This window comes from Rhodotorula graminis (assembly GCF_001329695.1).
Source record: "Rhodotorula graminis WP1 unplaced genomic scaffold RHOBAscaffold_1, whole genome shotgun sequence".
NCBI lineage: Eukaryota > Fungi > Basidiomycota > Microbotryomycetes > Sporidiobolales > Sporidiobolaceae > Rhodotorula > Rhodotorula graminis.
This window is the reverse complement of record NW_017264928.1, coordinates 1,876,348-1,898,698: the sequence shown is the minus strand read 5'-3', so window position 1 is coordinate 1,898,698 and position 22,351 is coordinate 1,876,348. Positions and strand designations below refer to the sequence as shown.

Genomic DNA, 22,351 nt, shown 5'->3' with positions numbered 1-22,351 from the left:
GCCTCGTCGAGCGACTCTCGCGACGGCAGCGGGAGACAAGGACAGCGAGAGAGGACTGCACTGCTCATCAGTCATACACACACGCACGCATGCGGCCCAACGTCTACGCCTGCCCGCTCAGCATGTCCTGCAGCCGCCGCACCACCACGCCGACGAACGCCTCGCGCTGCCGCCAACCCGATCCAACGTTCTGCTGCGACTGCGAGGGAGAGAGAAAGCATGGTCAGTACGTCCAGGGGAGAGAGGCTGAAGAGAGAGAGCCACGCACGAACTGCAACGCGGTCAATCGCTCAGACAGTCGGGCAAACTCGTCGGCGAGGTCCTCGCGCAGGGCCGGGAGGTCGAACTGCGACACCGACAGGGCGAGGGCCGGGTCCTTGCGCGCCTTGAGCGAGCCGGCGAGACCGAGGCCGACGTCGGGCCGCGACGAGGCGCCCGTTTCCGACGTGCGGTCGGCGTCGAGGTAGAAGCTCGCGTGGCGGAACAGGAGCAGGAGCGCGAGCTCGAGGACGTCTGCGGGTGCGCACCGTGTCAGTGTCGGCAGCTCGAGAGGCAGAAGGGACGAGGGGACGCACGGAGCGAGGCGTTGAGCTTGAGGCGGCACTTGTCCTGGAGCGAGTGGAGCTCCTGGCCGATCTTGGCTCGCCGGTCGCCCTCGGCCTCGTCCTCGACGGGGAACTCGAACACGTCCTCGATCTCGTCGAGCGGCTTCGAGTCGAACCCGTCGAGCATGTCGGCGAGCGTGTCGAGCTCTTGCAGCCGGGCCGAGAGGACCTGCGACGCGTCGCGCAGGAAGGCGCACAGCGACCCGAGCGACTGGCCCGACGCGCCGTGCTCTCCGTACTTGAGCGACGGGAGGAGGACGGGGCGGAAGGCGTTGGTGCCGGCGCGCTTGCGGGTCGCGACGCTCTGGTACGTCAGGAGCGCCGCCTCGACCGACTCGACGAGCGTGTCGACCTTGTCGCCGAAGATGGTCGAGTTGTTGCGCAGAGCTGCAGAAGCCGGGACCCGAGTCAGAAAGGCCACACACAAGAAAGAGGACGAGAAGGAGAGAGGAGGACGCGGTCGACGACGTACCGAGCACGAGCGTCTGGTCCTCCTCGCGCTCGACATCGTTGGACGGCGTCACGCGCGCGACCCAGTCTTGAGGGCCGCAGATCTTGGCCGAAAGAGCGAGGAGCGCCGAGTGCAGGCCGCCGAACGAGGAAAGGGTCGACTGCGGGGCGCGAGAGGGGGTCAGGGACACCTCGGCGAGGAGGCGAGACGACGAGGGAGCGAGGGCGCACCAGGTCGTCGTCGGGCACAGACGGGAGAACGATGCCGAGAAGGGTGATGATGAGGTGCGCCTCGCGCAAGAGCGCCGTCGTCTGGTTGGCCGCGCAGTCCTTGAGCGCGATGAGGAGGTTCTCGCGCTGCCCGGCGAGAAAGGCGAGCGCCTGCCGAGTCGCGACCGCCGTCTCGGCGCCGAAAGAGACGAGCGTGTTGACGACGAGCTGCAGGGCCGGCAGCAGGAGCTGATGATGCCGCTCAGTCGCCGGCGGGATGAAGCCGTCGAATTCTGCGAGGGGGGAGGTCCGACCGTCAGTGACGCTCTGTGCCGCAGAGACGATGCAGGACGAGAGAGAGAGGGACGCACCCATGGAAGACGTGTCTGCGACGGGGCGAGCGCCGAGGAACTCGCACTCGGCGAGGCGGCCGAGCAGTTCTGCCGCGAGGAGCTTCTCGGCCCCCTCCCGGGTCGACGCCAACCGGATCAGGAACGACATCTGCGCCTCGTAGACGTAGAGGGCGTTGAGCGACGCTGCGAGAGGTGAGAGTGGGTGAGCTGGGTCTCCTCGAGGGCAAGGCCGGGGCGCGAGAGAGGGGACGCACGAGGATCAGGCTGCAGGGTGGCTTGGAGGTCGGCCTCGGCGTCCTTGAGCGCGGCGATGAAGTTCTGCAGGTAGCCCTGCTTGGCGAGGAGGCCGAGGACCTTGCTCGTGGCGCGACCCTCGTCGGCAATGGCGACGAGCGCGTCGAGGACCGTGAACGCGACCGTGCGCCACACCTCGTGCCCGACTGCGGCGTCGCGGCAGACGACGGGCAGGAGGCGCTCGAGCGCCGACGAGAAGATCGAGAAGTTGCCCTGCTCGAGCGCCGTCTTGCGGCCCGTGCGGCGCCCGCTCGCCGTTCCGCCGGCCGTCGACACGCCGTCGAGCGAGAAGACGTCGTCGCTGACGGCCATGGCAGCCGCCGAGCCAGCGACGCTCGCCGAGTCGTCGAGCGTGCGCGACAGGGCGGGCGACATCGCCGCGAGCTTGTGCGAGTACTGGACGTAGTTGAGGACGACGGCGTACAGGTTCCCGCGGACGACGGGCGCGACACCCGGCTGCAGGATGGCCTGCAGGACGGCGCGCAGGACGGCGTGCAGGCGCTCGGGCGGCACCGACTGGACCGACTCGCCCGACTCGACGAAGAGGACGCCGACCGTCTCGTCGCGGAGCTTGGTCGCGAGGAGAACGGCGGCGCCGCTCAGGAGCTCGCTGATCGACGCGTCGACCTCGGACGCGGCGAGCGGCAGGAGGATGGCCGACAACAGGTCGAGGACGAGCGAGTGGCGGCTCTCGACGGGGACGAGGTCGAACGCTTTGGCGAGGACGATGTCGAGGAGGTTGCGCCACGCCTTGAGCGCCTGGAACCGCGCAAACTGGATCTCGCGGCGGTGGTTCTCGACGACGAGCGTCTCGACGATGGCGCGCGTCTCGCGCTTGACCTCGTCCTGCTGCTGCGGCGTGCTGACGAGGCCGCGGTTCTGCAGCTCGCGCCGCGCGGCGCCGAGGAGCGCGAGGAGCGCGCCAAACTCGTACGTCTCGCAGCCGCTCGCGTCGCGGCGCAGGCACGAGTCGAACCGCAGCTCGGCGAACAGGCTGAGGCGGTACTCGGCCGGCGAGATCGAGTCGTGCCACGCAAAGTCGAACGAGTGAAAGATCTCGAGCATGCGCGGCAGGCCCTGTTCGATGCCGCCGTCCTGCTCGAGGAACGCCGGCACGTCGTCGTCGAGCACGTTGGGCGTCTCGAGCAACGCGGCGACGAGCTCGCCCGCCCGGCGCACGTCGGTGCCCGTCGTGAGGACGCTCAGCTCGAGGGCGGCCGACTCGAGGAGCTCGGCCTCGGACCGCAGGACGGCGCACACGGCCGCCGACGACGTGACAACCTGCTTGCCGTCGCCGTACTGGACCGCGCCGAGGGCGCCCTGCGACGCCGGCGGAACGGCGAACGGGAGGGCGAGCGACTGGCGCAGGAAGAACTGCTCGCGATTGCGCAGGTACCGCGAGACGACGGCGGACGTGAACGGGTGGATGCAGAGCTGCCGCACGAGGCGGTAGCACTGTGCGGCGAGCGTCGGGTGGCGCGCGAGGGCCGAGACCTGCAGATGGGCGAGGCGAAGGGTCAGAGCTTTGCGACGCCGAGTGTGGAGGGAGAAAGAGGACAGGGAGCGCACCTGGACCTCGGTGTCGTCGTCCGAGACGTTCTGGGCGAGCAGGTCGAGCACGACGTGCAGGCCCGTGCGGACCGTGTCGGCCGCTTCCGGGTCGTCGATCGTCATCTCGTCCGAGCGGGCCTGGACGTCAAAGCCAAGGAGGAGGTGGGCGACGTTGGGCGCCGTCTTGTCGGTGCGCGTGTTGACGAGGAAGAGGTCGAGGATGGCGGTGCGGATGGCGCGACGCAGGCCGTCGGCGTTGGTCGCCTTCTCCTCGGCGTTGACGGCGTCGTCGAACGAGGGCTGCCACTCGGGCGCCTCGAGCTCCGACTCGGGCACGTCGTCGCTCAGGCGCAGAACGAACGCCTCCTGGATGCGGAGCGTCTCGGGCGACGCTTGGAGGAGGCCGACGAGCCGGTTCATCTTGGTGCGCGACTGCTCGGGGAACTTTTGCTGCACGTCGAAGAACGGCGAGCCGGCGACGAGGGCGAGGAGCTGGACGGCGCACAGGGCGATCTCGTTGTCCTCCTCGCACGCGACGAGGAGGGCGACCTGGACGACGACCTCCGAGTTGTACAGGAACGCCTGGTCTATGGGCGTGAGCGCCTTGAGGCGGCCGACCTTGTCCTGCGGGACGTGCACCGAGCTGTCCGACAGCGACGGGAGAACGACCTCGAGGAACGGCGCCTGGATGTCGAGCGTGCGGCGCAGGATGCGCAGGCACCGCAGCATGCAGCTCGTGAAGAGGGGCGTGCCGGCGAGGTTGTTGCGGATCGAGTCGTAGCCCGCGGTGACGATCGTGAGGACCGTCTCGAGGAGCGCCGTGCCGCCGAGCAGGCGCGCGAGGACGTCGAAGCCCGGGTGCGCGACGAGCTGCTGCAGCGGCGAGGCGGCGCCACCGGCCGACGTGCGGCCGCCGCTCGCCGCCCATGCGAGGAACGGGCCGACGTCGAAGCTGACGAGGCACTTCTCGACAAAGGCGAGGCAGACGTCGGTCACCTTCCACCGCTCGCGCGGGTCGGCGTACTCGCGCTGGCCGGCCTTGAGCAGGACGTCGTCGATGACGAACTTGAGGTACGGGTCGACGCCGGGCGGACGGTTGGGCGCACCGAGGCCGTCCGGGATCGTGTTGGTGTCGAGCTCGGCGCCGCGGCGGACGGGCTCGCCGGTGACCGGCGTGTGGATGAGCGTGTTGAGGAGCTGGACGAACGCCGTCGACTCGGGGTAGACCTTGTTGGGCGCCTCGACCTCCTCGAGCTCGGTGATGATGCCGCCTTCGAGCGTCAGGGGGTCGGGCCCACGCATGAGCGCGCCCGACGAGCGCGAGCCGGCGAACCCGGCGCCGCCGCGAACGTCACGACCCTCCGAGACGGCCCAGGTCGGGAGGATCTGGCTCTGCTCGAGCGCGGCCCACGTCTTGCGCGCGACGTCGACGCCGAACGACCCGCCGGGGCGAGCGAACGCCTCGATGGCGGCGAGCAGGCTCGCCTTGAGCTCGATCGGGATGGACCGGCTCGCGAGGGCGAGGAGGGTCGGGACGGGGCGGTGGCGCTGGCTGTCGACGAGGGTGGCGCGGGCGACGTCCGAGTAGGCGACGACTTGGCGAAGGAGGCGGATGAAGGAGCGCAGGAGGGGGACCTCCTCGGGCGGCATCTCGCCCATGGCGCCCTCGGCGTTGGCGCCGGCCTCGAGCGGTCGGTCGGGCAGGTTGTTGAGGTAGAACTCGAGGGCGCCGAACAGCGCTGCCCACGAGCACGACGACGACGCGCCGTGTTGCGCGTGCCCGTCCACCGACCCGCCGAGCGACAGGAACTCGAACGCGTACGTGGCGCACCGAGGGCCCGACGCGAGCGCGGCGACCATCTCGTAGTAGGCGCGCATCATGGCGGGCGGGCGGCACTCGCTGCCCCAGCGAAGGAAGGCCGACAGGCGGCTGCTCGTCGTGCTGACGACGGCCGAGGTCGACGCGTCCGACGCCGTCTCCTCCCAGAACTTGAGGCCGCCGTCAGGGTTGTTGCGGTACAGGGTCGCGATGAGGAGGAAGAACGCCTCGAGGTCGTGTCGGGGCTGGGCGGGTTGGCTCTCGGCCGCGCCGCGCGACGACCGCAAGCCGCCGCCGCGGTGCGAGGTCGAGACGACATCCTCCTCGCGGTTGCGGAGCTTGCGCAGGATCGAGATGCGGTTGGCGATGACCTCGACGACGAGGAGCTCGACGAGTTCGAGGACGAGGTCCTGGAACGCCGGGTCGACCGGCACGTCGCCGCCGAGCGCGGGCGCGTCGCCGCCGATGCCGCTCCAGATCTCGTCGAGCTCCTGGTCGCGCTTGAACGACAGGACCGACCGGCCGAGGAACGTGAAGACGCCGGCGTCGACGGCGGCCCACGTGAGGCTGTCGACCGCCTCGCCGCCGTCCGTCTCGAAGTTGGGCACCATGCGGGCGGCCGTGTCGAGGAACAGGGACCACTGGAGCTGCACGACGGCCTTGAGCTGTGGCGATGTCCAGTTCGAGGCGAGGTCGGCCTTCATGCGGGTGACGAACGACGAGTCGGTGAAGAGCGGGTAGGCCTGCTGGGCGGTCGACTCGTTCGAGGTGTCGAGGGCGGCGAGGATCGAGATGAGGAGGTAGGTGACGGTACTGTCGGCGAGGGTGGCGGTCGACAGCTGGCGGACGAGGAGGTGGAGCTCGTCCTTGCTCGCGGTGCGGCTGGCGCCGATGAAGAAGACGAGCTGGGCGATGAGGCGGCGCTCCTCCTCGAGTCGCTGCACGCGCATCTCGGTCGTCTCGTCGGGGAACGACGGGCTCTGGCCTGCCGGCACGAGAGCGTTGGACGACGGGACAGGTCCTCGGAGCGACGCGCGCAACTTGTCGGCCTGCGCCTGGCACGCCTCGAGGGCGCCGACGACCTTCTCGACCCACGAGCCCTTGGCCTTGGCCGCTCCTCGGAGCTCGACCTCGGCGCCGCGACCGCGCGTGAGCTCTTGGACCTCGCGCTCGAGGACGCGCTGGATGCCCGAGGCGACGACGCGCTCGTCGGCCGACATGGCGCCGCGCCAGATCTCGTGCAGGCACAGGAGGAGCGAGGCGCGCTCGTCGAGGTAGACGAGGAGGCCGCTCTCGGCCTTGCTGCGGCCGGGGCGGGCTTTGGCGCTGATGCTCCACGCGACGAGCGAGGCGCACAGCTCCTCGGACGCATCGATGGCGTCGGACAGGAACAGGATCTCCTTGGCGAGTGCGGGGCTGGCCGGGTACGAGTTGCCCGTCGCGACGTAGGTGAACGAGCCTGAGGAAAGGGGAAGGGAGGGGGACGAGGAGGGGGAGATGAAGAGGCTCGGTCAGCACACGCTCAGGGGACAGGCGAGGGGCACGAGTTGGGACGCACCCTTGTTGAGCTGCTCCCGCTGCTTGGCGTCCTTGGCCGGCGTGTCGAGGAAGGCGAGGAAGGCGGGTCGGGCTCGCTCCAGCTTGAGCTGCAACTTGGCGAGCACTTGCGGGTCGTGGGCCGGTGCTGGGTTGCTGAGGGCGTGCTGCAAGAAGCGGTGCAGCCGCTGGAAGCGGTCCATGGCAACGGCAGGCGACGCTGAGCCGTGCGTGGAGGTGGTTGAGCGAGGAGGAGAGCGACCCGGCTGCTCGCCTCGTCGACTCCCGCTCACCGCCCCTCCCTCGCTGTGAAGCGTGCTACTGCGGCCCGCAGCTGTCAGAGACCTTGCTATTCGCGGCTGCCGAAGCGTTGGCCAGCCCCGAGCCGTCCTCGCCTCTCGCTCCTCGTCGCTCGACTCTGCTCTGTCTCTCGCCGAGTCTTTCTGCTGGGGCAGCGATGTTTGCCCTGCTCTCGTCCATCGAAGGAGCTGCTCTCGACTCTCGACGCCTGGCTAGGGACGCACGGTGAACCATGCTCGCGTTGCACCGCACCAAAACCGCTCGCCCGCTCGCCCTCGCTTCTATCCAGTCGTGCCCGCCATGAGATACTCGCCGCCGGCCAACAGCGCCGAGCTGAACAGGCCGAGGGCGGAACAGATGACAAAGTTGGTGATGCTGCTGCCAATCTCGAGCCACGAGCCCTCGTCGGTGACCCGGAAGAAGAACTGCGCCGGGCGAGAGCGTGTCAGTGCGGGTCGCACTATCGAGCGAGGGTACGAGAGAGTCTCGAGCGACTCTGCGAGAGGAGGCGCTCGGGCGGGAGAGGGCTAGAGACGAGGGAGAAAGAGGGAGGGAGGCGGACGCACAAAGATGGTGAGCAGCTCGGACAGGACCGAGCCGACGAGGAAGAGCGACAACGGCGGAAGATGCAGCCGTCGATTGATGACGCTCGAGGCCGCGGCGAGGGCGACGAAAGGGATGAGGAGCTTGAAGAGGAGGAGAGCGCCCTGTTCGAGAAGGTCGTCGGCTCGTCATTCGCGGACGAGGCCCGGCCGATGAGAAAGAGAAAGGGAGGACGCACCATCGGGAACGGCGCAAAGACCGTCATGAGACGGTAGACGGGCTCGAGGTAGAACTGCGGGCGCCTCGAGAGGCAGGTAAGCCTCGGTCTCGGCGAGCGACGAGGAGGACGAGAGTGGACGCACCGACGAGATGCTCGCGACGTTCCCGACGCCGAAGAAGCCGAGGTGCAGGAAGGCAAGGAAGAAGAGGCTGACGTGGACGTGTGCGAGCTTGATGCGGCCGTCGTCGTTGGGCTCTTCTGCGGCGAGGCTCGACTCGAGCTGGACCCAGGCGATGAGGGCGGCAACGTAGACGCCGTAGAACAGGGCCTCGTACGAGAGCGACAGGATGACGAAGGAGGGCGCAAAGGCGAAGAGGAGGACAGCAAGTCGCTCAGGGTAGGGCTGGCCGCGAGGCCGGCCGTGCACGAGAGGGAGGGACGAGGAGGCGGCTGCAGGTGCGAGCGACGGTGTGAGTATTGCGCACGGGTGAGATATAAAGAGAGAGCTCACGCACCGAGTATGAACCAGCCGGCGTACTGATTGAGGACCGGCAAGCCTTGCTTGCGCTGTAGGCTGAGGGCGGACGAACAGGTGACGACGACGCAAGCTGCGGTGAGGCCGACCTGCGCACGTGAAGCTTTGGGTGAGGAATTTCCTCAAATACGAGAGAGAGAGGGGCACGAGAGCGTACCTCGGCGAGGAGGAACCGACGCGTGCGAGCCCAAGTCGGCGACGCGTCGTCCTTGAGCAGTCGAAGCGCGAGGACCGCCATGACGATGAGGAGCCCAGCTCCACTCGACCTGCAGATATCTGAGTCAGTCAGGGTGCGAGAGAGGCGCGCGAGAGAAAGAGGTACGAGAGGGGACGTACACGACGCTCAGGTTCTCGCCCTTCTCGACCGGCAACATCGGGAACACCGCCAACGCCGTCATCGCCGCCGCCCACCTCGACAGGACAGGCCCACGCGTCGCTCGTACGCCGGGCGCGAGCATGGCGAGGGGCCACATGGCGCCCATGCCGAGCGCGATGAGGGCGAACGCGCGACGGTCCGAGTACCCGTAGGCCATGGCGAGGATCGACAGGACGACGGCGCCGGCCGACGCGCACAGCCGTGAGAGGCTTATCGAGGAAGTACGTGTCGTGCGGACGAGGGCGAGGAAAGGCGCAGGGTCGCGCAGGACGACGATCCAAAAGGCGGAAGGGAGGAGGGCGTAGAGGTAGTGGGACGTCGGGACGCGCTCGACGGCGAACCGGGCGCACAGGGACAGGAAGGCGCCGATCGGGAGGCCGGCCGCGATGGGGAAGCGGGATGATGGCGAGGGAGGAAGGGCGAGGGAGCTGACGAGGATCGTCTGGGCGGTGAAGGCGATGAAGCCGAGGTAGCCCAGGGTGACGAGGGTGCGCAAGAGCATCCAGTCGTACCTGAGGGAAGGAAGCGGGTCAGTAGGGGAACGACCTGAGAGGGCGAAAGAGCGAGGGGGACGCACTTCTGGAAGTAGCTCGACGCCTCGAGCGAGAGGTCCGAGAGCAGCTCGCTGCGCTTCTCGGCCATGATGAAGTTGCCGTCGGCGAGCAGGTCGATGATGCTGCTGACGTGGTGCTTGGCGGAAAAGGTGCCGTCGGCGGGCGAGTCGACGAACTTGGGGAAAGGGCGGAACTTGACGGCGTGCTGCTTCTTGAGCTCTGCGCGACGACGAGGGCTTGTCAGGCGGCTTTTCTCGAGCAGAGGGTGACGCTCGACGCACCGCTCTTGGCGCTAGCCTCGGCGAGGAGCTGCCTCGCATTGGCGAAGGCGGCTCGTGCGCGTAGCTCGGGCGACGCGTCGAGGTAGTCGAGCGGGACCCGACCCGCCGAGTTGGCCGGCAACGGGATGCCCGCCAGGACCGACTGCGAGCGAGGACCTCGGAGAGTCAGAAAGGTACAGGCGACGAGGAGGAGAAAGGCGGGACGCACCATGAGCGCTGCGACGTCTGCCTGCTCGACGTCCCTCCTGACCCCTCTCAAGCCCCACCCCTGCGAGTACTCGTCATGGTCCGCCGGCTCCTCCCAGTCGGCGCGCCGCTTGACGCCCTTGCCCCACACGACGAGCGGCGTGCGCGTGTTGTCCGGGTGGCCGTCGCCGTGGTTGCCGAGGCTGCTCATGCCGTGGTCGGCCGTGAAGACGAACGCCGTCTCGCCATCGTCGCCGTAGAAGTCGCTCAGGAGCTGGACCGTCTCGCGCACGACGTAGTCGACGACACGAATGTTGCGGTGGTACTCGGGACCGTGAGGGCGGTACGAGTGCCCGGTCGTGTCGAGGCCGAGGAGGTGCTCGAAGAAGACGACGCCCGGCTCGTGCAGCTTGGCGTACAGGACAGAGTCGCTCGACGCGTTGCGGACGAGCTCGCGCAGTTGTTCGAGGACCCACAGGTCGAGGTGGACGGCGTCGGCCGTAAAGTCCTCGGCCTCCTCGTGGTAGCTGAACGCCGCGACGCGCTCCGGGTCGCTCGCGCCGAGCTTGAACATGGGCAGGATGTCGGGCGAGCCGAAAGTAAAGGCGTGCGACGACTGGTTGAAGACCGAGTCGAACGGGACCGGGTTGGTCGACCATCCTCGGGTGACGGCCGACACGTCCTCGTACATGCCGCCGATCAACGCGACGTGCCCTGGCCGACTCTCGGTCGGGACACGAGTATGCGACACGCCCCACTGAGCGTGGCCCGACTGGATCAGGGTGCGCAGGAAGGGCGCAGGGGTGGTCGAGCCATCGAGGTCGTCGGCGAGGGCATGCGGGTCGTCGGGTACAGATGCGGGCAAAGGGTCGGACAGGGCGAACGGCCGATCTGGGTAGGTCTGGAACAGCTTGTCGGCTCGCAGACCGTCGCCTGTGGAGGGAGAGGGTCAGCTCGCGTGGTCGAGGTGGGGGAGAGAGGAGGGAGGGGACGCACCGACAAAGAGGACGACACGCTTGGCCAAGGCGCCAGGCTCCTGCTCGACGCTGAACCTCTGCGAGACCTCGACGACCGGCGTCTTGAAGTAGATGTCGAAGATGGCCGGTGTGAAGGCGCAGTGGGCCAGAAGCGAGATGAGGAGGATCCAGTGAGGCGAGCGGCCTCGCCGTGGTGCCGGTCGCCGCTCTGGTGCCGCCTGTGGCTCCTGCGGTTGCTCGAGTGCCATCTCGAGCGGGCGAGAGGCGTGTGGTGAAGCGCGAGCTGGGCGCGCCGTTCTCCTCGACCGCACCGCCCCGGTCGCGACGGGCGGCAGCCAGCCTCTACCTCTTCGGGCGAGTAGAGAGTGCTCGCTGGAATCTCTCAGTGCGCAGGCTCGGTGGCGCAGCCAGGCGACCCTTTCTGACGCGACGCCGAAGCTGGAACGGCTGCACAGTCTCGAGGATCGCGTTACTCGAGAGCGCTACGCGACAGGCTCCTCCTTCTTGACCTGCAGGCCAGCCGCCATCGTCACGAGCACGAACTCGTCCCGCTCGTCCTCCAGGTCCTCGTCCTCGCCGCCTCTGAGCGCACCGACAGCCGCCTTCGCAGTCGAGCGCTCCTCCTCGTGCAGCTGCGTCGGCTCGGCGTCCTCCTCGTGCGGCTGCGTCTCGTCCATGTCGACATCGACACCGTGCTCGACTGCGGCGAGCGGCTGAGAAGCCGTGGCGGCCGCCAACACGGCCTCGTCGAGCCCGTCGCCGAGGCTGTGCGGGCTCGGCATGCGAGGCAGGGCAAGGGCGACCGGCGTCGGCTCCTGCTTGACGACGGTCGAGGCGAGGTCGGGCGTCGGCGAGGGCGTCGGGAACGAGGGCGAGGGGAGGTACAGGCGCAGGTGCTGGTCGATGACGGACGAGGCGAGCTCGCGCTCGGCGGGCGACAGGACGGCGGTCTTGAACGTGGAGCGCTGCGGGGAGGGAGGCCAGTCAGCGCCGACGAGCGACGGACGAGTAGAAGAGAGAGAGAGGACGCACCATGGCGAACCCGACGCCGCGAGTCGTGAACGAGAAGACGTCGCGAAACTCGGCGTGCGCCTTGCCGCAGCCGAGCGCCGTCATGCGCGCCAGCGTGAGCTTCTTGACCGTCTGCGGTGGTTGATGGGTCAGTGACGATGCCTCGAGTGAGGCAGGGGAAAGAGGCCGACGCACGTTCTTGTTCCTCGTCTCGATCGCGCCCTCCTTGGCCCCATCCGGCACCGCGCTGCCCTCCCTCGTCCCGGCACTCGGCAGCGCCGTCCCCTCCCTCTGCGCCCTCCTCGCTGCACCGCTCTTCTCGCCCAGGCCCGCCGACGCCGACGCCCCGCCGCCGCCGAGCGCGAATTGCCCGACCGGCAAACTCGAGCTGCGCGCCATGCCCTTGCCCCGCCCGCCCCTCGCTGCGCTCGGCGGCGCACCAAAGCTGCGCAGGTCGGCGACAGCATCGAGGCCCTCGCCGCCGGCATCGTCGTCCTGCTCGTCCGCGTCGCCGAGTACGCTCGACAGGGACGGCGTCGGGCTCGGGGCGCGGCTCGCCGAGCGCGACGGGCGCTGCGCATGCGGCGCGCTCGGCGGAAAGTCGTCGTCGGACCCAGGCGGCGAGTCGAGGAGCATCGACGAGCGCGACAGGGTGCGCTGGAAGGGCCGGCCGGTCGGACCCGAGGTCGAGGCTCGGCGACCGACATTGGCGGCGGCGAGGGGAGGGAGGGACGCCTGTCGGGACAGCGAGGCGTACGAAGAAGTCGAGGCGGTCGAGGGAAAGCGGGACGAGGCGGATCGGGCGAACGGGCGACTCGCTGCCGAGGGAAGAGGAGGCGGCGGCGGGAAGGCGATGCTCGGCGGCTGCGACGAGTTGGCGCGAGGGCGGGAGCGCGGCGGCGCCATCTCGTCGTTCTTGCCGAGGAGCGAGGCGATGACCTTGTCCTTGGCCGTCTGCCGCTTGGGCTTCTTGGCCGGCGGCGGGGCGAGGTCGGTCGAGGAGGGCATCGAGAAGGCGGACGCGGGGAGGGAGGCCGTCTTGCGCAGCTTGTTGGCGAACAGGCTCTCTGTAAGCGCGCATGACAGAGTCAGATGTGTCGCAGAGAGAGAGAAAGAGAGAGAGAGAGAGAGAGGAGGCAGGGCGCACCTCGCGGGAGAGGGTCGTCTGGCCTCGGCTTCCTCACGGTCGCCCGGGCACGACGGCCGAGGAGCAGCGTCAAGGTCGGACGCGATGGCGGTGTCGACGTGGACGAGAATGACGGGTCGAGGTTCTCCTGCTCGTCGGAGAGGGAAGGCAGGGCCGCAAAGAGAATCACCTCCTCGCCTGCGGGCGACAAAGGCCGAGTCAGTGCACGGTCCTGCCGCACAGGGGCAAGAGAGAAGGACGCACCTCCTGCATCGAGCGTGACGCCGTACCCTGCCCTTCCCTCGCGACAGAACGAGTCCTCGAACCACTCGACCGTGGCGGGACAGCGCGCGTCAACGTAGACCCGAACGTCGGTCGGCGTCTCGACGTCGACGAGCTCGAGCTCGTCCTCGTCCCTCGCTCGCGCCTTGCCCTTCTTGGGCGCCGCACCGCCCGCCGCCAACGAGGACGACGCTGCCGCCTTGTCGGGCGAATCGCCGACCTTGCGGACGCGGACGTGGCCCTTGATGGCGATGGGGCTGCCGCGCAGCATCTCGAGGCCGAGGCACATGTCGGCGCCCGAGGCCGTGTTAGACGAGGCGGACGAGAACGGGTCGTCGAAGGGCGAGAGGGACGAGGCGGGCGGAAGTGGGGAGTGGAGCGAGGAGGGGACGGCGAAGAGGTGGGCGATGAGGGCGACACCTGTGGGTTGCGCGCGCGCGTCGGGGTTCAGTTTGGAGGTGCTAGGAGAGCAGCGAGAGAGCTGGACGGACCATGCAAGGGCGCGCGGTCGAGGGTGGTGAGCGTCCCCCTCCACAAGAGCCGACAGCCGGCACCTCCTCCTCCTGGCGCAGGACCTCCCGATGCGGCGCGGTGCTTGTCGGCTGCATCTTGTGGTGGCGCTGGTGGTGCTGGTGGTGGTGCAGGGCTGGTGAGGGCGACGCGCTTGTTCTGTGACGCCGAGTCGAGGTCGCGCGGGGGCGAGGGCCGCTTCGAGCTGCTCCTGGGCGACAGCGGGGCGTAGAGGGTGCCCTGTGTGGTTGCCATGCTCAACTGGCCGCGACTGGCGCGTAGCAGGCCGAGAGCGGCTGAGTTGGTCGAGGAGAGCTGGGCCTCTTCCGGGCGAGAGAGCTCGAGCTGGACTCTGTCACTTCGACACTGCTAGCCGCCAGCAGGTCACGCTCATACCACCCACCTCCATGGCAGACAGCAATCCGGGACCGTCGCGCGGCACTGCTCGCGGCAGGGGAGGTGCACGCGGCTCCTCATCAGCGCGAGGACGAGGAAAGGGCTCGGGACGGGGCTCACACGGGCCAGACGACGAGCAGCACGGCGGTGTGCCCTCAGGTGCGTCTCTTCTTCCTCCCATGGCCGCCCAGCCTGCCCGACTGACCCTTCTCGCCGTTCCCTCCCCCCTCGAACCAGGCTCCGTCTCGAAGCTCAAGGCTCAGCTCCGCCAGACCAAGCGTCTCCTCGCCCGCGTGCGTCCCCAGTCTCTCCCTGTCTCTCGTGTGTGCGACTCCCTGACCAGTGCCTCTCCACCGCAGGAGGACCTGAACCCGGACGTTCGCACCACGAGCGAGCGCCGCCTCGCCCTCCTCGAGGGCGAGCTCGTCAAGGCCGAGCAGTCCAACGTCGAGAAGAAGATGGTCCAGCGGTACCGTGGCGTCAAGTTCTTCGGTCCGTCCCCTCCCCCTGTCGCTGTCGCACCCCGAGACCACGGCCTGACCGCGCGCCTGACCCGACAGAGCGCCAGAAGCTGCTGCGCAAGATCAAGCAGGCCAAGAAGGCGCTCGCCGACAAGCCCGATAGCTCCGAGGCGCAAAGCACGCTCCTCGACGCCCGCGTCGACCTGTACTACGTCCTCGTGCGCCCACGTTCCTCCCCGACCTGCCCTCGTCGCCGGCCCTGACCTCCCCGCTCCATTCCCCTCGCAGCGGTACCCCAAGACCGACAAATACGTCGCCCTCTTCCCCGACGGCGTCTATGCGCCCTTTGTCGCCCCGTCTGCACTCGCCGCCGACGCCACCCCGGCCGAGACCAAGCGCCAAACCCTGCGCGCCGCTATCCGCAAGCGCCTCGACAAGGGCGACCTGCCCGCCGAGGTCGAGCTCGGCGAGCTCGGCATCGAGGGCGAGGAGGATGTCGGTGCGGGCTCGGCCAAGCGCGACCGGGACGACGCCGACGAGGAGCAGGAGCGCGAGGCGGCCCCGGTCGTCGTCGACGAGCGCGCCGCCAAGAAGCCAAAGCGTGCGGCGCCCGCACCCGCGCCGGCTGCGGCATCGAGTGCGCCCACACCGGCGGTCGTCGAGGCGGCCGAGGAGGAGGCCGCCCCCGTCGAGGGCGAGGGCGAGCCGAAGAAGAAGGAGAACCGGAAACAGCGCAAGGAGCGCAAGCGCGCCGAGGAGGCGGCAGCAGCAGCGGCGGCGACAACGGCGGGCGCAGAGCCGCAGAAGAAGGCGCTCGCGTCCCAGGACGCGGCCATGAAGGACGCGAGCTGGAAGAGCAAGACCAAGGCCGAGCAGCTCGTCGAGCAGGACGACTTCTTCGCGTGAGCGGCAGCGTGTTGTATTGTCCTGTTTGCGCTCGTCCTTTAGCCACCGGCGAGAGACAGAGAGAGAGAGAGAGAGAGAGAGAGTGCGACAGCGAGCGAGAAGGTCGAACACGAGCACGGCGCTGCTGTCCACAGCGGTCGCCGTACTTTCTCCCGCTTCGAGAGTGCTCTCGGTACTGTACAGAGTGGCCTCGCCGACGAGCAAGCCGGCAGGAAGAGCGCTCTCGGCTCGGACCTCGACCGACTCGAAGACCCAGCCGACGAGGCCAGCTCGCGCTCTACACGACAAAGTAGCTCGGGAAACGCGCTCGCTTGCATCGCAGACACCTCGTCGTCCGATCTGGCGCGAGCAGAAGGCCGTAACCCTGCTAGATCAAGAGCTAGCGTTTGAGCGAGGGTGCGCAGGATCCCCCTGTCTTTTGTAGGTGGCCGGGCGCACGGGCACTCCGCAGGGGTGCGCGCCGTGCGAGCGGCTCACCACAGTGCGCCCGCTGCCCTCAGGGGCACGTGAGGGCGGGCGCAGCCTCGTAAACACCCGTCCGCGACGGCTCGACTCGCTGAGCCGTCAGGACGAGTGCGACGACGAACAAGAACTCTGCGCGGTCTGGGGACGCTCGCTAGCGACGAGGAGAGCTTTCTGAGAGGAAAGGGCGCCGTCGCGCGGCGCAGCAAGGGCGCGAGGGGAAGCTTTCGAGGCCGAGAAAGGGGAGGTGCCATCGAGGGCGCGTCTAACCTGCGGCGCGAGGTCGAGAGGGTCAGTGTGCGGCTCGGCGAGGAGCACAGACCCATATGATGGTCCTGCAAGGGAGAGAGAGAGTGCGCGGGACGTACAAAGGGACAAGACGAGCCGCCTCGAGGTCGAGAGCCCGCCTCGCGTCGCCCAGAGGACCGCCCTGCTCTCCTTGCGCAGCCGTTCCGCCTGTAACGTGACCGGGTCAGTCCATCGAGACCCCTGCACCGCGCCGCGAGGTGGCAGAGGGGGCCAGAGGAGAGGGAGAGGGGTGCCAAGCACGGGGAGGCGGGGAGGAGGGGGACGCACCAGTCGCCCACAGCCCGTACAGCGCGGTCGCCTGGCCCAGTAGTCTCCTTGATGCTGCGATAGTCCTCGACGACGATACCCACAGGCCCATGAACCGTTGCCACCAGTCGAGAGAGGTCGGACGACGCGAGGCACTGATGAAGATGTGACGCGCCCTGCGCCGTCGGCGGCCGCTCGCGGCGGCGCGCATGAAGCAGAAGCATGATGTCGAGATGTGCAGGTACCGACTCGAGCCAGTCTGAGCGAGCCCGGTCGTGAGGGCCGAGGGGTGGGAGGGGAACGAGAGACGCGAGTGCCGAGCAGACCTTGAACTCGAGCTTACGCGCCCCACAGCGGTCGCCGTACTTTCTCCCGCTTCGAGCATGGTCTCAGGGCTGTACAGAGTGGCCTCGTCGACGAGCAAGCCGGCAGAAAGAGCGCTCTCGACTCGTTCCTCGACCGACTCGAAGACCCAGCCGAGGAGGGCCAGCTCGCGCTCTACTGTACACGAGGACGCTCTCTCGAATTCTCCGAGAGACAGAGTAGCGTCTGACTCAATGCAGGAGCGCCTCGACCGCCTCGCACCCGGCCGCCACTCCCATCGCGAGCCCGGCAAAGAGGACGACGCCGCCGTACTTGCCGCCCGCAGCGCCGTACGCCGTGTGCGCCGACGCACCGTGAAGCGGGTGCGCAATGAGTGCCGTCGAGATGGGCGCCACGAGGAGGGCGCCGAGACCGCGAGTGAAGGACAGGGTCGAAAATAGGTGCGAGGCGAGGGCCGGGTCGTCCCGCACGACGCTGTTGATGATGGACGAGTACAGCGACGTCCAGCCGCCAGCGGCGAGGCCGAGGACGATCGAAAAGACGAGTAAAGGCGGCAGGGAGGTGGCTGTGTCACGTTGCGCGGTCAGTCGGCCGGCCCCTTGTTAAGGAGAGCGTGGCCGAGTCCGAGAAAGAGGGAGGCGGACGCACAGGCTACGCCCCACAGGATGAGGACGGCGACCGACGAAGCGAGCATGGTCCCAAAGCCGAGGCGATGCGGCGAGTGCTTGTCGCTCAGGACGCCCATGGCGACGCGCGACAGGACGCATGCGCCGTTGACCGAGGCGAGCAGGGCCGAGCCTTCTGCGCCCGACAGACCAACGGCCTGCACAAAAGTAGATCGTCAGATCGGCTCATCAGAGGAGAGGGGAGAGGGGACGCACCGAGGCGTAGGTCGGGAGATAAAGGAGCGTGACGAAGTAGCCGAACGCTTGCCCGACTGCGGGCAGGAGAGGAACGGGTGAGTACGGAGTCTCGTTCACGAGACGCTGTCGACATCGACGCACTGTTTGCCGCGAGGAACACCCACAGCTTGATGTTCTTGAAGAGGCGCTTGGCCGTAACCTTCTCAGGCTGCTGCGGGCGCGACGGCTCGTCGACGACGGCGCGGTCCTCGCGAGGCGGGTCCTCCTCCTTCTTCTCGTGGCGCATGTCGGCGCTCTTGGGCGGTAGAGGGAGTCGAGGGCGAACGAGCGGAAGGGCGGCGCCGAGGAGTACGAACGTCGAGACTGACTGCGGGAGGGCGAGTCAGGAAGGCCGACGAGAGGCGCAAGGGGATGGGGACGTACAAGAGCTTGTAGCGTGGTGGCTGCGCCGTACTTCTCGAGGAGGGCCTGGAGGATGAAGGGCAGGACGAGGCCTCCCGCGGCCGTACCGGCGAAACAGACGCCGTTGGCGAACCCGCGCCGCTCGACGTACCATTCCTGGAGGTAGTAGAAGGTCGAGTAGTCTGCAGGCGACGAGACGACGTGTCAGTAGACGTCTGTGTTCGGGACAGCGTGGTGATGGGCTGACAGGCCATGGCGCCGCCGATCGAGTAGAGGAGGCCCTGCGTGAGGAGCAGCTGCCACGGCTGCGCAAGCTCGCTGTCAGTACGTGCCCTGAAGAAGTTGGTAGATGAAGCTGGACGCACCGCTGTCGCGAAGGAGCTGAGCAGGAGGCTGAGGGAGCAGATGAGGGCGCCGGCCCGGATGATGTTGAGGCGCCAACGCGGTCTCGGGTTGAGGAGGAAGCTGATCGGCGGGCCGAGCAGGTCTGTCGATGCGAATGTGGGTCAGCTTTCGTCGCAGTGGAAAGACCGAGAAGGAGAGAGGGGCGCACATATGGCACCGGACGAGACGGTTCCGACGAGCGGCAGCAACGAGCTTGATGCGGCATGGCCGTTGACGCCCTCGCGCTGGTAGTACTCGAGGAACAGGCCATAAGACGACGGCAAGCCCCAGACGACCGTCTCGACTGTCAGGGAGGGGCAGGGCGGTGAGCGAGTCAAGTCGGGACGAGGTGGGGGGAGGGAGGACGAGGGTCGAAGGGGACGCACTGGAGAAAGCGCCGAGGAGGAACAGGTAGGCGGCCTTGCCGCGGTCTGGCGGCTCGAGTGGCGGTACTGGCCGTTCTACCGGGGCCGACCGAGGCGGGTACGAGTGGGTCGACGAGCGAGTCCGAGGAGGTGAGGCGAGGGGCGGCGAGGGCGGGTCGCGAGAGGCTGGCGCGTCGTCGGTCGGTGTAGCGGGTGGGCCCATGGTCACTGTCGCCGTGCTCATCAAGCCTGGACGAGTGCGAGTGGTGGAGGTCGAGGGCGACGAGCCGGCTCTGGTTCGCTCATCCTCGTCAGCATGGCCGAGAAGTTCTCGAGATGGCGGGTGAGTCGGCTGTGTCCGCTCTGCTAGGCCTTGCACTGACTGTCGCCACAAAAAACAGGATCCGTCGACGGGCATCGCGCCGTTCCTTGTCCCCCTCCCCGCCGGCACCAACTCGCTACCGCCAGCGCTCCAGCTCGTCACGGTACCCGTTGCCGCTCTACTTGGAGCTGTGCGCGGACTCCTTGTCGTCCTCCTCCTCCTCGCGCAAACCGTCCTTGTCGAGGGCATCCTCCTCATCTTCGTGAGTCCTCCCCGTTCTCATCAGTTTGCGGGCCTCCCTCACTGACTCGCCCTCTCCTGCAGTCGCCCGTACCGCCAGTCCACGCAGCCTTGACCAGGGCATGCAACGCCAGCCTCGCCCGCCTCGTCCTCCTCGTCCTTGGCGTCGTCCACGTCAAGGTCGAGACCGTCCAGATCCGCAAGACGGTCCGCGCACCTCCTGCTGTCCCGTTCGACCCGCGCAAGGGCGACGTCATCATCGCCAACTCGTGCTCGCCCCTCGACCTCCTGTACCTCGCCTTCCGCTACAACGCGACCTTCCTGCTCCCCGTCGCCGCCTCGCCGACCGCCTCTTCCTCGTCCACGATCGCCGGCTGGCGCCGCGTCACGCTCCTGTCGGCCATCCTCGCGAGCGGCCAGCTCCCGCAGCCGGGTGCGGCGGCTGAGAGCCTCGAGGCGGCGGTCAAAAAGGCGGTCGGGCCCGTCGTCGTCTTCCCCGAGGTGCGTCGTCCCGTTCTCTCAGCGCCCCGACCCTCTGAGCGAGCCAAACTGACTGCCCATGCCACCGTGCGCAACAGGGAACGACGTCGAACAACCGCGCCCTGCTCAAGCTCGCCGACATCGCGACGCCCGCCGCCGGCGCCAAGAGCTCGCCGCTGCGCACCTTTGTCCTCGCGTTCAGGTACGCTCTCCTCCCTCTCTTTTCCTCTCTTTCCGCCCTCGTACTCACTGTCGCTCGTCGCAGGTACCCGGCCCCGACCTCGCTGGCCCCCTCGCTCACGTACCCGATCCCGACCCCCTCGCCGCTCTCGGGCCTCCTCTCGCACCTGTACACCCTCACGTCGCGCCTCACGCCCTACACCTTCTCGGTCCGGCGCCTGCGCGCGTCCGAGGCGCCCAAGCTGTCGGTGCGCCCGACGAAGGACGAGTGGGACGCGCTCGGCGAAGCGCTCGCGAACACGGCGCGGCTCAAGAAGGTCGGCGGGCTCGGATGGGTCGAGAAGGGCGCGTTCCTCGACTTCCGCAGACTCAAGGGCAGGTAGGGCGACGGCGGTGCCGCGATTGAGGCTGTCTTTGCCATCCAGATTGCTCTCCTCTGCGCCTCTCGAGAGTCGGTCGAGCGAAAGCGAGAGCGAGAACGAGGGACAGCAGCAACAGATTCACAAAGGCTACAGAGCTACGGCACATCTCGAGAAACCCAGAAGAACGAAAAACAGCTACTCCTCGTGCGCAAACTTGATCTTGACGACGCTCCAGCTCGCCTCGGCGACGCCGCGCAAGTTCCAGTGCGTTTGAAGCTCCTGCCGCTCGCCGTTCGCGTCGGTCGCGTACGCGACGAGGGCCGCCTCGCGCGCATCGGCAGGAAGAGCGGCGAGCGGCACCGCCGCCGAGAAGAGCGTCCAGCCCCACTGCTTCTTCTTCTCCTTTTCCTCGCCCGCGCTCGCGTCCGGCCCATCATCGAGCTCGGCCTCGACCCACGCCTCGCTCGGGAGCGTCGCCGCATGCAGCCGAACCTGGTGGACCTCGCAGTCGGCGAGCTCGGGCGTCGCGGCGGCGTAGGGCGAGTCGTGGTGCGGGACGGGGAGCGGGACGAGGGCGACGTGGACCGAGGCGATGGGGACGCCTGCTCGAGAGGAGCGTATCAGTGAGGGGGTCGTAGAGAGGTCGAAGAGAGGGGCGGCGCACCTTTGGAGCCGACGCTGTAGCCCTTGACGCGGACCGTGGGCGAGGACGACGACGAGCGCTCGACGACGGCGTCCTCGACCGGGTCGCAGATCTCGCAGTTGAGCGGGAACTCGCTGCGCCGAGAAAACCGTCAGGACGAGGCGTGAACGAGGAGAGGGAGAGCTCGGGAACGTACTGCAGGGCGGGAAGGCGCTTGAGGTGCTCCTCCTTGGTTGCCGGTGTCGCGTCGGGCGGCAGGATTTTGTCTGCGGGCGCACAGCCTGTCAGTGCCGGCATGCAGCGAGACACAGAAATTGAGGAGGACGCACAGTCGCGCTGCTGATAGAAACAGTCGCTCTGTTGGGGCTCGAGCGTCAGGCGGGGCGAGGCTGCGGAACGATGGAGAAAAGAGGTCGACGCACCTCCTTGTCGCGGATGATGATGCGCTCGAGCCACTTGACGCTCCTTGCGCCGATGATGCCCGGGACGACGATGCGCAGAGGCGCGCCGTGCGCCTTGGTGAGCGGCGCCCGGTTCATCTCGTACGCGAGGAGGACAGGGCGCTCAGGATCGCTGTGTCGGGGCCAGGAAGCTTCGTCAGGTCTAGTGAAGGGTCCGCGTGAGGCACAGGAGAGCGGAGTTGGGACGCACAGGGCCATGCGGAGAGGCAGAGACGCGCCGTAGTACGAGTCCTCCTCGCACGTTTGACGGCTCTCGAAGTGGACGTGGAGCTTGTCGGCCTTGCCGTCCTTGTCGAGATCGTCGAGCTTGATGCCGGCTTGAGCGAGGACGTCGCGCAGGAGCGCACCTGCGGAGGATAGAAGGTGAGTCGCCGTGGCCGCGAGAAGAGGAAGACCGGGAGGCGAGGTACGGACCGGCAAAGTGCGAGTTGGAGAGGGCGCTCTTGCCCCACTGGAGGCCCTCGGTCTCCTTCTCGAGCGACATCTTCTGCCTGCGGTTGCCGGCGCACGCGAGGACGGTCACGAGCGAGTGTTTCGGGAAGCGGGCGAGTTGGGCGCAGGTGAAGCTCGAGTGGGCGGGGTCGGTGTCGAGGCCGGGGACGTCGGACGAGACGTCGAGGGCGTAGTCGGGTGCGAGGTCGAGCCAGGGTCCATGGTTGCGGTGGAAGGTGGCGGCGGGCGGGGTGAGGAAGTGGGCGACGAGGGCGGCGGGCGAGGGTTCGGCGTTCAAGGGCGAGTCGCTGAGGACGCGCTGGTCGAGGTCGAGCATGTCTGCGCTGTCCTTGTGCGGTAGCAGGTGCAGCGTAGGCTGCAGGGAGGCGACGAG

General features: G+C 68.2%; 6 protein-coding genes across 6 annotated transcripts; 2 read left to right on the top strand and 4 right to left on the bottom strand.

The window, feature by feature from the left end:
• Positions 1-42: 42 nt before the first annotated feature.
• Positions 43-7,021, bottom strand: RHOBADRAFT_51011 (uncharacterized protein; the record flags this gene model as incomplete). Its single annotated transcript, XM_018415607.1, has 9 exons — positions 43-199; positions 269-513; positions 576-992; positions 1,078-1,216; positions 1,287-1,558; positions 1,637-1,801; positions 1,873-3,406; positions 3,482-6,741; positions 6,841-7,021. The coding sequence occupies 9 exons, from the start codon at positions 7,019-7,021 to the stop codon at positions 104-106; spliced, it is 6,309 nt and encodes a 2,102-aa protein (XP_018274604.1). The 3' UTR covers positions 43-103.
• A 316-nt stretch (positions 7,022-7,337) lies between these two features.
• On the bottom strand, positions 7,338-11,038 carry RHOBADRAFT_47913 (uncharacterized protein; the record flags this gene model as incomplete). The annotated part of the gene is made up of 11 exons (XM_018415067.1): positions 7,338-7,543; positions 7,685-7,825; positions 7,900-7,953; positions 8,024-8,331; positions 8,397-8,505; positions 8,574-8,682; positions 8,753-9,304; positions 9,370-9,565; positions 9,628-9,769; positions 9,836-10,746; positions 10,810-11,038. The coding sequence occupies 11 exons, from the start codon at positions 11,036-11,038 to the stop codon at positions 7,400-7,402; spliced, it is 2,895 nt and encodes a 964-aa protein (XP_018274603.1). The 3' UTR covers positions 7,338-7,399.
• A 3,088-nt stretch (positions 11,039-14,126) lies between these two features.
• Positions 14,127-15,518, top strand: RHOBADRAFT_51008 (uncharacterized protein; the record flags this gene model as incomplete). Its single annotated transcript, XM_018415606.1, has 6 exons — positions 14,127-14,178; positions 14,245-14,274; positions 14,353-14,408; positions 14,475-14,607; positions 14,676-14,794; positions 14,865-15,518. 6 exons carry the CDS (start codon positions 14,127-14,129, stop codon positions 15,480-15,482), a joined length of 1,008 nt encoding a protein of 335 aa, XP_018274602.1. The 3' UTR covers positions 15,483-15,518.
• Positions 15,519-17,038: 1,520 nt separating this feature from the next.
• RHOBADRAFT_51007 (uncharacterized protein) lies at positions 17,039-19,080 on the bottom strand. Its single transcript, XM_018415605.1, has 9 exons — positions 18,859-19,080; positions 18,642-18,776; positions 18,454-18,575; positions 18,336-18,393; positions 18,110-18,270; positions 17,828-18,053; positions 17,705-17,760; positions 17,472-17,646; positions 17,039-17,388 (listed from the first exon to the last, which is right to left on the bottom strand). Exons 1-9 carry the CDS (start codon positions 19,058-19,060, stop codon positions 17,054-17,056), a joined length of 1,470 nt encoding a protein of 489 aa, XP_018274601.1. The 5' UTR covers positions 19,061-19,080; the 3' UTR covers positions 17,039-17,053.
• Positions 19,081-19,153: 73 nt separating this feature from the next.
• Positions 19,154-20,498, top strand: RHOBADRAFT_51006 (uncharacterized protein; the record flags this gene model as incomplete). Its single annotated transcript, XM_018415604.1, has 5 exons — positions 19,154-19,180; positions 19,239-19,421; positions 19,484-19,900; positions 19,978-20,081; positions 20,145-20,498. The coding sequence occupies 5 exons, from the start codon at positions 19,154-19,156 to the stop codon at positions 20,440-20,442; spliced, it is 1,029 nt and encodes a 342-aa protein (XP_018274600.1). The 3' UTR covers positions 20,443-20,498.
• A 31-nt stretch (positions 20,499-20,529) lies between these two features.
• RHOBADRAFT_51005 (uncharacterized protein) lies at positions 20,530-22,294 on the bottom strand (the record flags this gene model as incomplete). The annotated part of the gene is made up of 7 exons (XM_018415603.1): positions 20,530-21,023; positions 21,086-21,198; positions 21,261-21,330; positions 21,394-21,421; positions 21,487-21,637; positions 21,716-21,872; positions 21,940-22,294. The coding sequence occupies 7 exons, from the start codon at positions 22,292-22,294 to the stop codon at positions 20,617-20,619; spliced, it is 1,281 nt and encodes a 426-aa protein (XP_018274599.1). The 3' UTR covers positions 20,530-20,616.
• Between the last annotated feature and the right edge of the window lie 57 nt (positions 22,295-22,351).

Coding starts and splice junctions, on each gene's coding strand:
- RHOBADRAFT_51007 (XM_018415605.1), bottom strand. CDS start 19,060: ATGGGCCCACCCGCTACACCGACCGACGACGCGCCAGCCTCTCGCGAC. Junction 18,777..18,858: donor CCTCCTCGGCGCTTTCTCCA/GTGCGTCCCCTT, acceptor CCTCCCTGACAG/TCGAGACGGTCGTCTGGGGC. Junction 18,271..18,335: donor GATCGGCGGCGCCATGGCCT/GTCAGCCCATCA, acceptor CGTCGCCTGCAG/ACTACTCGACCTTCTACTAC.